The sequence below is a fragment of the Pipistrellus hanaki genome, assembly GCF_964339955.1.
Source record: "Pipistrellus hanaki genome assembly, chromosome: 7".
Lineage (NCBI taxonomy): Eukaryota > Metazoa > Chordata > Mammalia > Chiroptera > Vespertilionidae > Pipistrellus > Pipistrellus hanaki.
Window position 1 is genome coordinate 3,617,769 of NC_140509.1, and position 14,891 is coordinate 3,632,659.

The 14,891-nt window shown below is 48.3% G+C and overlaps 1 protein-coding gene and 1 long non-coding RNA gene across 2 annotated transcripts in view; both read right to left on the minus strand.

The window, feature by feature from the left end:
* LOC311626233 overlaps positions 1–14,891 on the minus strand; it is a 1,185,289-nt gene that overhangs the window by 932,202 nt on the left and 238,196 nt on the right. The gene's annotated exons all lie outside the window — the stretch shown is intronic.
* On the minus strand, positions 1,263–14,795 carry BTNL2 (butyrophilin like 2; the record flags this gene model as incomplete). The annotated part of the gene is made up of 7 exons (XM_084890208.1): positions 1,263–1,444; positions 3,015–3,296; positions 4,413–4,760; positions 8,942–8,962; positions 9,949–10,230; positions 11,976–12,326; positions 14,717–14,795. The coding sequence occupies 7 exons, from the start codon at positions 14,793–14,795 to the stop codon at positions 1,263–1,265; spliced, it is 1,545 nt and encodes a 514-aa protein (XP_084746334.1).

The following is a 14,891-nucleotide window of genomic DNA, read 5'->3' on the forward strand; positions in this document are numbered from 1 at the left end:
TTACTCTTTTTCAACTGTATTTATAATTTTCTCAGCCCTACTTGGATAATTAATTGTCACCTTGTTAAAGAAACCAATCAAATACTGGGCCATATCTTGCATGTTCTTCTCTAGGCTAAATTGGATTTTCTAAGGGTCTTTGGTCATCCAATATCAGATAGATTTCAGTAGGCAAGTATCAGAGGACTTTGGATGGTTATGTCTCTGAAGGGATCAGTCACCAAGTCAGATTTGAAGCCAGAGATTACAGCATTTTAGATCTGATACCTAATGATCTCATAAGTCCCTATTGTTGGTGAAAAATAAAAACAAAAACAAGCTGGTGCTTGGAATCTAATTTTGGTTTTCAGAGTCCAAGGAAACAGTGTCAGGGGAACCTACATTAGGGGCCAAAGAATGGAGAGGAGGCATAGAGTTTCAGAGAATAAAATGGGGAAGGTGACTATAGGGCGCTTGGTCATGTTATAAAAAAAGAGGTGAGAGTCTGACTCCTCCTGGGCCATCTCCAGGGAGAGGAGGTGTGAGAAAAGGGCATAGCCCAGGACTCGTGTCCATAGCACCCACTGCCTGAACTCGTTCTCAGGTGACACAGCGATGACTCCCTCCACATTGTCCTTGGCAACAGCTAGGACCAATCCTGTCCTATCTCCAGTGTTTGCCTCCCAGTACAACTTCCCTGACATGAACACCTCCTGGCCCGGAGCACGGAGTACACTGTCAAGTCTCTGTGGGATGTCTGGTTGCATGACTGTCCATGGGTCCCACACTTCTTTCCCTCTGAAGGGGTCAGTTATGGGTGAGCTGCATTTTATCCAGTGTCTCATTCACTGTAGAGGAAGAAATTCCAACTTTACAGTAAGCAAAATTATGCAAGTATTAAAAATATTAATTTTGTGAAATTAACATCCATTAGGCAAGCAAATGTTACCGTGAATAAGAAATTTAAAGTAGAGGAACTTTCTAGGTCACTTAGAACAGCCTCTCAACACATGAGAAGTCTTTCATCACCAATAAGCAAGTCACCACATTGTGAAAGCTCAGTAAAATGTTCCTGCCCATGGATCTGTGTCTCAGCTCACAGTCAGAAAGCCAGCTGGCCTTGCCACTGTTTTCTTCTTTTCCCCTAACAAGAGCGCTTGGGAATGTCCATAGCCACAGATGATTGTCTTTACATCCTTCTGCTTCTATATCACTGTGAACTCTGACCTCACTCAGCACCAATCCTGGTGCATGAACGTTAAGTCATGGACCCGCGTGTTTCATCAGTTACTGACTGTTCGGTGAATGACTGCTGAAGAGAGAAGGTTCCCGCTCCGGAGTGTGCCCACAGTCTGTTTGCCTCTCATACCTTTACCAAAGCTTTTCATCTGGATCAGGCCGACAACCACGACAGCAGGCAGTCCCAGGAGAAGCAGTATCTTCCATGAAAAAGTCATCCTGCAGTCTAAAATTAAACCAAAAATCTCATCTATCTATCTATATAAAACCCTAATATACAAACGGACAGAACAGCAGAACAACTGAACAATTGAACAACTGGTCACTGTGACGTATGCTGACCAGCAGGGGCGAGTGCAGATCATGGCAGGCATCAGAAGCAGGCAGCAGAGCACAGAATATGGTGGGCGTCTGCCATGGCAGGATGGTGGAGCAGGTGAATGGGGGCACCAGACCAAGTCAGGGTGCTGGTGGCTGTCATCGGGGTGACTTTGGTGGTTTCTGAAACTTCTTTGCTCTTGCATGCCACAGTCTGTTGGGCGCTTGCATCTGCTGCTGGCACCAGCCCCACTTGCACTCACTGACAGTGCCAGAGCCATCGTTCACACCCACTGATGGTGGGTGCGAGCAGAGGCTGCCAGCCCCATTGTCCCTGAGGACTTCTGCACCCCCCTGCTCCTGAGGGGCAATCAGGGCAGCAGTAGCTGCTTGCACCTGCTGATGGCGCACAGTGATTGGGGCAGACACCAGCAGCGAGTGTGAGCGAGCGAGGCTGGTGCTGTCAGTGAGTGGGAGCAATAGCGGAGGGAGTGGGCTGCCAGCAGATAGGGGACTGGGTACTGGGGCAGGAGGGACCAGGCAGGGGCGTGGAGGATGGGGTGAGACTGGCCCCTGTGTTCACTGAAACCTTGAGGCCCACAGTTCCTTTCAAAATGCACGAATTCATGCACTAGGTCCCTAGTTAAATCATAAAACTGGGCAAATGTCAAGAACATCCACTGTATCTGACCGCCCCTTGAGCTGGAGAGGAGGTGGGACTGGGCCTCAGGGAAGAAGCTGGCTGATCCTCCCCGCCCGGCAGAAGCTGAGGAGAGTGAAGTGTAGGCTGCTTTATTGTTTGCTCCTCACAGACAGACAGACAGACACACACTCACACAGTAACACATAAACACACACTCACACATACTCAAATAGTGCATACACACACACACACACACATTCACAAACACTCACTCCCAAACACATATTTACACACACAATAACACAACACACTCACACACACATACTCGTGGTCACACACACTCACACAGTCACACACATACACACATCTCATACACACACATACACACGTATTCATACACACTCACACACTCACATAGTGTACACACACACACACGTACACATTCACATTCACCCCCAAACACAGTCACACACACAATAACACACACACACACATACTCACAGTCACACACACTCAAACACATACACTCATCTCACACACACACATACTCACACAAACATACACACTCACCCATACACATACAAACACTCACACACACCCACATACACAAGCACACAGTCACACACACATTTCTCCCCTGTCTTTTCCGGCTACATGGCCACGATCCGTGGACAGCGAGGGGGAAGTGACGGGGGCGGACACAGTGGCCAGCCCACAGCCAGGCAGGGTGTTAGGAAAATTAGTTTCTAATCCAGAGGAAAACCCACCGCGAGCAAACAAAGGTCTGGCTGGGCCTCACCCTTCTTCCCTCGGTGCGAGGACCTGGAATACCCACCGGAGGGAAGGAAGGTGGCCGTCCTCTCCTCGCCCAGGACCGGGTTGCTGACGGAGCAGCTCACGTTGGCAGCAGAGCTGCTTGTGACCTGAAGGAAGGCCTCCACCTGGAACAGCCCATCGCTGTCCTGGGCCAGCGCCTCAGAGGATGAGGGCACGGGCTTCCCTTCCGAGTCCCTCCACCGCACCCGGGGCTGCGGGAACCAGCCTTCCGAGGAGCACACCAGCCGCATCTCCCCGTCCGCTGGTCCCTCCATAGTGATCCGCGGGGAAGAGCCCAGACCTGGGAGGAGGATCCGGACACAAACCTCAGTCTCTGCAAGTGGCGATGTGAGCAGGGAGAGCACCCAGAGGACCCAGATGGAGAGGAGAGGGCAAAGCTTGGGGGCCAGGAGGGGTGTGTGTGTTACACTCCACTGAGGGGTGAGACTGGCTGGAGTGGTTTGCTTCCGTTTTATTTTGTTGGCTTATTTATTTTTGTATTTCTAAAATTATCCTAGGACCTGTGAAAGGATACAATAAATTTCTAATCCAATCTCTTTTCTTCTCTGCCTGAGAACAAAATTATTTTGACTGGGGCGTAAACCACATGTCCAGGATGTGAGTCAATAAGCAAGAGAATATAGTTTCCAAGATCGAAGTCCCCCAAAAGGTGTACACACACCTTAAAGAGTTATAAAGGCAGTGTGTATTAAAACACAATTCATTTTCAAAATTGAGCTATCGCCTGTTCAAGTATGTACACATTGGGGGGCAGGGCACCTGTCTGTATGTCCAATGGCAGAAATTGGTGGAGTCCATTCACCTTCTCCACATGTGCTCCTGTGGATAGTCCCGAAATGTGTTCACTAATTTAGACACAAAATCAATGGGAGAACCACGTACAGTACCCGGGATGTTGGCCTATGTCTTCAATAGCATTTGCTAGCCTTGGAAAATCCATTTTCATTCACTCTATTTGTGGCAAATTATGAGGCAGCCAACAATTTTGTCTCTCCTCCTCCAGCCTGCCAATTCTGTCAATATTTACTATTTTTGTCTGTATGTTTAATCTTCGAATCATTACACTTCCTAGTAACAACACATTTCACAGAATTTTAATAACATTCTGTGAACTAGCGAGTCTTGTGTGAAATTATGGCAAAGAATTCTCACATTTCACTAAATAAATGGTCACTTTATGGAAAGCCTAAGAAGGGTACAAATTCTGTAGCCAAAGAACTAAATCTGGTCCATTTGCGTGCGAGGACAGTAAGGATCTATGGCAGTTACTGACCTCAGAGGGTTCAGTATTAATTTGAGGAGTGAGTGGACATTAAGAAAATTTCGGATGCCGGGGAAATTTCCCAGAACCACATGTTAAAGCAGTAAGAACCAAACACCTATCTAGAACCCTTACCTACTATCTTCACCTCCAAGGTGTTCTCCTGGTAGACACCGTCTTTTTCAAAAAGGCACCGGTACTGCCCATCGTCTGAAGTCCTGGCATCGTGTATCTGCAGGGTCAGCCTCCCCTCGCTGATGGCGTCAGTCACCAGCACTGTCCTCCCTCTATATTCTGCCATCTGCTCTGCAGACACATGGTCCCCATCCACATACACATGAACAGCAGGGTAACGGCGGGCTCGGACCCACCTCACCTCCATGCTCTGTGCATTAGCCTCGGGGGACAGGCAACAGGTTAACTGTATGTCTTCTCCCACTCTGACAAGAAGGGGCTGGGAAGGTCCAATCACTTTTAAGGAAGCTATGAAATACAACAGAAAAACAACAACACACACAATGAAAGACTCCAATGGAGCAAAAGTAATTGTCATTGGCAAGAACATCTCAAGTGGCGTTTAGGACCCACCAGCACCCCAGGGGAGCTCAAAGCTCAAGGTCACCCTTTGGAGAGGAGGGCGTTTGGTGTGATCAGGATAGAGGTTGTCCTGCTCCAGGCAGAACCATCCCATCATGTGTGTCAGTCTGAAAACATTCACTAAGGAAACCCTCACCTGCCCCTAACTATAATTGTATTGAGGTTACAGCCCAATAAGATAATTTTACAATTAAAACTTCTAGAATACAATAATACTTTATCCTTTCAAATCTGCATGACATTAACATCTCTTAACTCGGTGGTCCTCAACATTCCTAATACACCTCCTCATGTTGTGGTGACCCCAACCATAAAACTATTTTCATTGCTACTTCACAACTGTAATTTTGCTACTGTTATGAATCGTAATATAAATATCTGTGTTTTCTGATGGTCTTAGGCAACCCCTATGAAAGGGGTCGCAACCCACAGGTTGAGAACTGCTGTCAGGGCTCACCTAAGACCATGTCACCACAATATGAGGAACTATATTAAAGGGTTGCGGCATTAGGAAGGTTGAGAACCACTGTCTTAACTGGTATATGCCTCAGTTTTTCAAACTCTAAAACAAATATTTCCCTACAAAATCATGAGGTTGTTCTGGAGTCAACAAAATAATCGGTGCAAAGCTCTTGAATGACCATCAGTGTGAGTGAAAGCTGCAGACGGAGGCCTGAGGGCCCTGGAGCAAACCCCACCCTCTGCCTTGATGGGGTGGGGGGGGGGTGGGCAGGGAGGGCAGCGTGCGGTGAAATTTAGTTTCAGGTGGACCATAGTAATGAAATGTGAAGAAACCTTCTCTTGGTTCACTTTCATTAAACTTTCTACGTCAGATCCAGCCATCACATTTCAGTTGCCCAAGGTGCACATGTGTGGCACTCTAAACACACACCAAGTTCAATGTCCCCAGATGATTTTGAGAAAAATAAGATAAAAAATTGGGGAAGATGGCAAAATACAGAATGCAACAGGAAGATGAAGCCAAGTGGAGTCTGATCTTGGAGAATGGAGGTTCCCGGACGGCCCTCCTGGATCTGAGCTGTTGCACCTCCAGCTCCGGCCGTGGCCACGCCAGCTTCGCTCTATCCTAAATTGAGAGGCATCCTCTCCTATCAAATGGTCAGAAAGCTTCCACATATGTTATGATCATTTACATTAAAAACACAGGTATAGATTTGCATATCGTCTGAATGGGCAACAAATATCAACAACCAAAGGCAAAAATATCCCCATTATGTAATTATTCAAAATCTACCAGGTACTTCTCCAGCGAGAAAACTCAGGGTCAACACAATTCTAATTTTCAGATTATTTCCTTCTATTCTGGCTAAAATTAGACCCCCAGTTACTTCTAGCTGTTTTGTTTGGTTGGTCCTTCAATTTTACCTAAAACAGTATGTATCTGTTGAAATATAAACTATGTATGCATTTCATGTATATCTGTGAAAGGCTGAAAACAAATATAAGAGTCAAAAAAGTAAACAAATAATTGCTAGAATTAATGGGGGGAGCACAAGTGTAAAGTATAAAAATGCTGACTCACTGCACTGTACACCGGAAACTACAATAATATAACCAGGATAAGATTGTATACCAACTGCACTTTCAGTTTTTAAAATGAAACAGTGATGTAGGGATTAGCTTGCTGCTATTTCTCCACCCGTGTGTCTGACAGTAAATCACTAAGTAAAACCAACCATTTCCTCATCTCTGCTACCATCTGAGGATTTCTCCGGTGCATGGCCCGTGGTGCATGTCAAACTGGGTTACCCTGACACGCACCGGTTAAGAACTAAAACTGATACTAACGGAAACTGAAGAAAGCAAGAGAGAAGTTTGGAGGTTGAATCAGGTGTGTTGTTGTAGATACATGAAACTCCTGTTCCTCCAGAATCCAAGGGAAATGAGTTTAAGTCCCTCGGAGCCCTGCAGGCCTGTCAGGAACCGATCTCCACCAGGGAAAGAGCTTGTGGGCTGCTCCACACAACCTGCCCCTACAGCTGTGTGCACAACCCTCCCTCCCCTCTGAATCTGTGCTCACACTTCCTGTTTTGTTTTAGTTTTGAGAATTGGACACATGCTCCTGAAATGCCTTCGGAATATTCACTGAAAAATTAAACCTTCCTGGAGTGTGAAGCCCACCAACTTACACACTCATCCCTGAAACCTGACCATCTCATGGTCACAACACACAATCCTCCTTCAGTCAGCGTGTCCATTTTCCGGGCTATCTCACTCCCTGAGGTGCTCAGTCATATTATACTGTACTATTTTTGTTTTGTCTCATTTTCTTCCTCACCTGAGGATATTTTCCCATTGATTTTCAGAGCATGAAAGGGAGGGAAGAGGAAAAGGGAGAGAGAGAGAAACAGCGATGTGAGAGATCAACTGGTTGCCTCCTACACACGCCCTAACCCGGGTGGGTAGCAAATCTGCAACCGAGTTATGTGCCCTTGACCAGGAATCGAACCTCAGCCCTTCGGTCCTCAGGCTGATGCTCTAACCACTGAGAACACGAGCCAGGGCTATACTACATACGCTATCATATCATAGCAACACTCCTATAAGCTGATACATTAGAGATTAAATTCAACATGTTCATTTTAAAGTTGAGGAAAATAGCACCCAACGCTTTACTTAAATCACACGTAAATTACTAAGAACTTGCACCCGTAAGTCAGACATAGGTTAGAAAGCAAACATCACAATTTCTTCATGGTTTTTAGCAAACCACATATGCCTCTAAGATTATTTCCCAACTGTAAAATGAGGATAATTCTATTAACTTTTATAATTAACATAAGGACAAACTCCTATAAAGCACTTAGCATAGTGCCCAGCATATAATTAATATTTCGAAGAACTAGTCACTATTTTTATAAACCAACAACATTATTAGCCAGAGTGGAAGCTGGGGTTCCTGTCTCGGGACTTCTAGAGAGAGCTCAGTCTGCCAGCCGCCCTTTGTCTAGAGCCCTAATTCCTGAGGATAACAGGTCCTGCATCTCCCTGGGCACCAGAGGGCCTGGCCTCCTCCAGCACCCTGCCAGGGAGCTGGGGGAGCTGGGGGAGCTGAGGGGCTAGGGGAGCTGGAGGAGGTGGGGGAGCTGGGGGGGGGGGCTTGGGGAGCTGGGCTCTTTTCTGATTTCAGGGCCAGCACAAAGCAGGAACCGCACAGCCTCAGGCTGTGCTCTGTGCTGGGACCCAGTGAGCATGCCCAATGGCCCCATAGCTCAGAGGCTGACACTTCATCTGACCCCTCCTGAGGACAGGCTTGGCTTCTGATCTGCAAGGACCAGCGCTCTGGGGAAGGCTCCGTCTGATCCTGAGCACATGTTGCCCCAACAGAAAGGGGAGGCGCACAGGTGTGCAGCTCTCCTCAGATTGTGGAGTTACCTTTGAGCTTCCTGAGGCCCTTTCCTTTATCTCTATGGCCCACTGGGGTCCAAAGTGTCACCCTAAACTCTGGGGAATACTGGGGAGTGTTTGCCACCCTGATGTTCCTAGAAACTTCTACCTGGGCACAGAAGTGTGCTTACACTCACCTGATGTGTACCCCCCCCCCCCCCCCCACACACACACACTCTGGTAGCAGGTGACGGAGAGCAGGGTGTGGATGGAAGGGGAAGTGAGTTCACATGCATTTGGGCAGGTGCAGGCTGTGGCCATGGGCTGGGAGAAGAGGTCACAAAAAGGAGGAATGCCAAAACAGGTAAAGGAGAAAGCAAAATACATTCAAATATCAATTGGCAATTTTTTTTAAAACACTTGTCTTAGGCACAGTAAAATACCTGCTGTCCAACTATTAAGTGAGAAAGAAAAAGACAAAAATGGAGAATTATCGGCCCAGGCAGCCCAGGGCCCCAGGCTGCACCTGGAAAAGCAGCTCCCATAGTGATGAGGTGAGGAGTGTGGGGCAAGGGGCAGGTGCAAGCTGTGGCATGGAGGAGCCAGGGGCAGAGGGCCGCCTGGGATCACGTGGTGTCTGGGGCCTGCTAGGCTGGGCCCAGGGCGCCCACTCCCTCCACCTCGGTCTCATCCACACCCATGGGTGTGCGGCTACTTACCCAGCTCAGTTTGGAGTTTCTCTGGAAAAAGAACAAGAAGATGTTAAGTAAGCAATCTGTCCTAAGGAAAAGGAGTTAAGATATCTCACAAAAATAAAAGCAAGTCCTACATTTTATTGGAAATCCAGATTCATTAAAAAAAGAAGTTAACTGTAGAAAAATATTGATTTTTCCCCCCTCTTGGTTCAGCTGCTTTTCCTTTTCTCTGAACAATAAAAGCGTTCTGAAGTTCTACCACCTCATAATACATATTCTTTATATAAATGCATGGAAAGTATAAAGTATATGGACCTAGACAATTATCACCTACAATTCCAAACTGAGAGATAAAACATAGTGTGTCTCATTTTAATATTAACATATAGCATTCATTTCAATTTCTTCCTATATTCATTTATAATAAGAACAATGATGTCCTTATATCCTTATATCTAAATATATATGGCATCCCAAAAACCCAAAAATCTTTACAGGACTGGAGTTGCCTATTTATAGATATACAATATAATAGATAGATATAATCTTTACCATTAGACAGTCCATAATAAAGAACTTTTTCAATCATTAAAACTTTTTTGAAATATTACTTTTCATTGATGCTGTAATGTAATTTCATTGGCCTGTTGTTTTTACTATTTACCAGTGAGGCTAGAATTAGGATGCCATGGTATAAATAATTGTCTCCACCTCTGATTACCTGCATATGACAAGTTCCTAGAAGTAGCCAGCACAATATCACATAAGAAAACATTTCAGCTGAAATAATATAATCTTTTCCCTTTACAATGTCATGCATACTTGTGAGTAAGAAAATCTTGAACTTGGAAATAATTGCTACACCATTAGCAATAGCTATTCAATCAAAATATAGTGTATATATCTTAGTCATAAATGTTTTACAGCTTTCAATACAAATTATTAAATGCTAGACAGTTTTCTTGATTAAAGAAATATCCGGGACCTCCCCCGCCAATCTGAGCATCGTGGTCCTGGGGGCGGAGGCTGACCCGGGACGGAGAGGACTGCGCCCTTCTCCTCGGCGAGGACGGGGTTGTGGACGGAGCAGGACACAGTGCCCGCGGAGGCGATCCTGACCACGAGCGTGGCTTCCACGCGGAACAAGCCATCTTCGTCGGGGATGTGATGCTCAGAGAGAGTCAGCAGCGCCTCCCCGCTGGAGTCCTCCCAGTGAACCCGGGGCTCCGGGAACCAGCCCTCCGCAGTGCACACGAGCTGGACCTCACCGTCCGCGGGTCCCGCCATGCGGATGTGCGGGGCGGACCCCAGACCTGTGAGGAGGGGACACAGCCCTGCATTCAGTCCCACGTCATAGAGACTGAGATCCCGGCGACACTGGGAGGAGAGTAGAGACGTCTAGGGGTTTGGGGAGCAAAACCATTCTCAAGTCCTCTGTCCATCCCAGGGGCAGTTCCCACCCGCTGCCCCCCAGGCAGGATGGGTGCATTTTTGCAGATAAGCAATCCTTTTCTTAGGGTCTAGACAGGAGAGTAAGAGGAAAAGACACGTGACATTCGGCTTATGTCTCTAGTACTGTAAACAGAGATGTGTATAACTTATTCACGAACTTGCCCTAGCCACATCCGCCTCCTTTTTCCATCTTAATATTACTGTGTTCAAGGTGATTCAATATGGATGAGAGAATCCGTGTGTTTCTGAGATGTGGAGTGTGGGGACGGGGGAGGGGGGGTGGCTGGGGAGGGGGGTGGAAGGCACATACCCAGGCCTCTCTGTCAAGGACACTTGAAAGTAAGACTATGGCACTATGTCCTTTACAATGGTATCACTCTGTCCGACATGTCGGATGCAAACTTGACTCCAATTTGAACAGACGATTTAATAAAAAGTCTGAAATCCCCGCCCTGGGACCTTCTGCATCGCTCTGTGGGTGGCTGTGGTTTGGGACGCTCTGAGGCAGCTGGGTGTGTAAAATGGGGCGCTCCATGAGGAGATCCCACATCTACATAAATATCCCATTCACCAGGAACATGTTTCTGTGAAGTCCTAGTTTTACACCATGTTGACATTCTTTCTCTCTTCAACACAGCTCCCAAAGCCGAACAAAGGGACTGTATTTTTCCTGCATGGTACCTGTCCCTGTACTCGCCGGGTGACCCAGACCCACTCCTCCAGCGAGAACCTAGGAGAACGTGTGGCGTATTTGCAAATGCCCCTGCCTGTGAGACACCTTAGTGCTGTGCACCCTCCGCATCTCGGGAACGCACGTCCTTGCATCCATCTGGAAGCACCTCGAACATAGGAGTGTTTAAGAAAAAGAAGGGGGAGTGTCAGGAAGCAGCCAGTATTGCTTCGTCCAAAGAACTGTTTTGCTGGCGAGGTAAATGGATTTGCCTGATGTGTTCTCAGCATGCGGAGGTATTTAATTTAATTTGCAGGTATTTTCTCCCTAAAGACAGATCCTTTGTTGGCGAGCCCCTTCTTCCAGACCCCTTCCTGCTTTGCTCTACAGAAGCACCAGGCAGACAGGACCTGCCATTCACAGGGAGCGCAGGGAACACAGTACAGGATAATCTCCACAAAGGCAGGAAGGTCTTAACCGCTGTGGCCCCATCACTAGCCTTCTAACTGGGGCATCGCACAGAGAAAGGTTCACACCTCAGCCCCTGCATGTTGGTGGTGGGTAGAGACCAACCAGTTCCGCTGAGATAGGGATGCTAAGCAGTCAGCTGGACTCACTCCCTCAGGGGTGAACTTGTCCTTGCACATCAGCCTGAGTGGCACAAACCATCCTCAGCAAAACTGCGAATGACCACATGCCAGGGATTTAAGATAACTGTCAAGAAGAGTCAGAAGCAGGCCAGTCCAATTTGGGGATATGGCCCATGCGGGCCTGTTCCGGAGACCTCAGGCCCACCTGCCCTCAGATGGATCAAGGTGGAGGGCTGGGCGCTGGAAGTGCCTCAAAGATGAAAGGGAGCTTTTTAACTGGCCATGAACTTCCCATAAATCAACAGACCCCTCCCTCCGAGACCCCTGGTCTTCCCCCAGATTTCACCTGCCACTCGGAGCAGCAGGCTGGTCTCTCCACAGTAGTGCCCCTCTTGGAAACGGCACCAGTATTGCCCGTCGTCGGAGGGTCGGATGTTGTGCATCTTCAGAGCCACGCTTCCCTGGGCCAGGCCGTCCTCCACCCACTCCACTCGGCCGCGGTGCTCCTCCGTCTGCATCTCGCTCACCTCAGCTCCACCCTGGTGTGCAAGCAGCACGTGCGCGCCGGGCTCCGAGCGGTACCACCTCACCGCCATGTGCGCCGCGCTCCTCTTGGGGAAGAGCTGACAGGTGAGGAGGGCATCTTCCCCGACCCTGGCCAGGATGGCACGAGCGGGACCAATCACTCTGAAGTGCTCTACAAAAGAGTGCAGACGAGGGAATGCCAGCGAGAAGCCAACTCGCTTGCTTTGGGAGACCCTGCCACCCAAATGGAGGCCCTGGAGGAGGCGGCTTCGGTTTCAGTGTTTGGAGAGGCCAAGCCTGGCGATGTGCACGCGTGGCTGTTACAGGGACGATTCTGTGCACTGAAAATACCACACAGCTCACAAATGTGAGTCAGAGCCAAATCTGTTGCCAGCTGTGTGGTTTGGGGGCAAATCCATTATTTGCAGTGAGATTTGAGATTTGGAATCTCAATTTCTACACCTTTAAAATACTGCCTTCATCTCTGAGGTGTTTTCAGTCCCAAATAAGTTAACGTGTCACTCCATTTTTAATTGGGAACTGTATTACTGAATTATTTTATATTTTAATAGAGGCCCAGTGCATGAAATTCGTGCATGGGGGAGGGTGTGTCTCTCACCCCAGCCTGCACCCTCTCCAATCTGGGACATCCTTCTCACAATCCAGGACTGCTGGCTTCCATCTGCTCACCTACCTGCCTGCCTGATTACCCCTCACTACTCCCTTGCCAATCTGATTGATGCCTAACTATTCTCCTGTTGGCCTGATTGCCCCAAACTGCTCTTCTCTGCTGACCTGGTTGCCCCAAACTGCCCCCCCTCCCTGGATGCCTGGTAACCCCCAATTGTCCTCCCCTGCAGGCCTGGTCACCCCCAACTGCCCTCCCCTGCAGGCCTGGTCACCCCCAACTGTCCTCCCCTGCAGGCCTGGTCCCACCCAACTGCTCTCCCCTGCAGGCTTTGGACCCCCCAACTGTGTTCTCCTGCAGGCCTGGTTCCACACAACTGCCCTTCCTTGCTGGCTATCTTGTGGCAGCCATCTTTGACCACATCTTGTGTCCATACTGGGGCAGCCATCTTTGACCACATGGGGATGACCATCTTGTGTGTTGGAGTGATGGTCAATTTGCATATTATCTCTTTACTAGTGATTTATAGTTCATGATTTCACTTTATATTATAAGTGACTGACACTGTAGTCACTTTTCATAAAATTTAGGTAATACATTTATTCAATAGATTTTTCAACTTTTCAGAATTGTTCCTGTCCTGGGTCAAACACTGAGGTTTTGGTTGTTGCTGTTGCTGTTGTTGTTGTTGTTGTTGGTGGTGGTGTTCAGAGTTGTTCCTGTCCTGGGTCAAACACTGAGGTTTTGGTTATTGCTGTTGCTGTTGTTGGTGGTGGTGAGGGTGGTGGTGGTGGTGGTGTGTGTGTGTGTTTTCTTTTCTGGAGCAGGCAGGACTCCTGTCCCTGGGCTGTTGTAGAGGCAGTTTGCACAAGGACATTTGTGGTGGGTTAAGGGCAGTGATTTGTCTAGAGTTTGAACCTTCCAATCAAACGCTGAGTCACATTTGACTCCTTCGTTGTTATCTGCAGAGTGAAGAGGTTAATCGTTCTGTGTGTTAGTGGGTGTGCTTAATCACCTCCCCTGCCAGGTGTGCTGTCAGACTTCGTGCAGGTCACACCCCCTTAGCGGGAGCCTGGCCTTGCTGAATGGCTGCGGGTCATGTAGAGCAGTGTTTCCCAACCTTCTCTCATGATGAGAATCACCTGGTGGAGTTGTTAAAACACAGATTCCTGAATCCCAACTAAGAAGTGCTAAACTAGAATTTTTGAGAACATATAGGTAAAATTGCATACCTAACTTAGTGCTCTGTATATAAAATCTGTCTTAGAGCACTAGTTAAGTATACAATTTTACCTATATGTTCCCAAAAATTCTAGTTTAGCACTTCTTAGTTGGGATTCAGGAATCTGTGTTTTAACAACTCCACCAGGTGATTCTCATCATGAGAGAAGGTTGGGAAACACTGATGTAGAGGCTCCTCTCCGGGAGCTGCAGGAGCCATGGCTCACCTGTGTGCCTGTTGATGGAGCCCACTGGAGCCAGAGCGCATCCCACCTGGTGGCTGCTTCCCACCTGGTGGTGAGGGACCTGTCCTGCCCAGAGCACAGGGCGGCTCACCCCGCAAGTCCCTGCAGCCCGGGCAGCCCCGCCTTCCGACGCCCTGGCCGGTGCTTCTCCCACTCTGTCCCTGCGTTCTCCAGGGCTCAGACACTACCCACTGACACTGCATTTCCATAATCCTTTTCCAAAGCAATATTTTGACAACAAAATCCAGCTACTGAGCTTTCCAAGCCGTTTACTGGAAGTCTCTTCTTCTAGTTGTTTATTTCCAGGTGTTTTCATGCTACTTGGTTTTTGCAACAAAGCGTTTTTCTAGCCTGACTGACTGACTGGCTCTCCGTGGAGGGCGAGGAGGCCTACCTGACTGACTCTCCATGGAGGGTGAGGAGGCCTGACTGACTGACTGGCTCTCCGTGGAGGGCGAGGAGGCCTACCTGACTGCTTCATGGTGAGCAGCACGAAGAGGAAGGAGGCGGCCGTGCCGGACAGGCTGTACCCGGGGAAGTCCACCATCCTCCCTGGGGAAGACAGGAGAGAGCGGGCAGCCCTGAGTGAGGATGCCTCACCGACCCACACCAAGCTGGGCCCTAGGGTTCCTGGTTCTCAGGA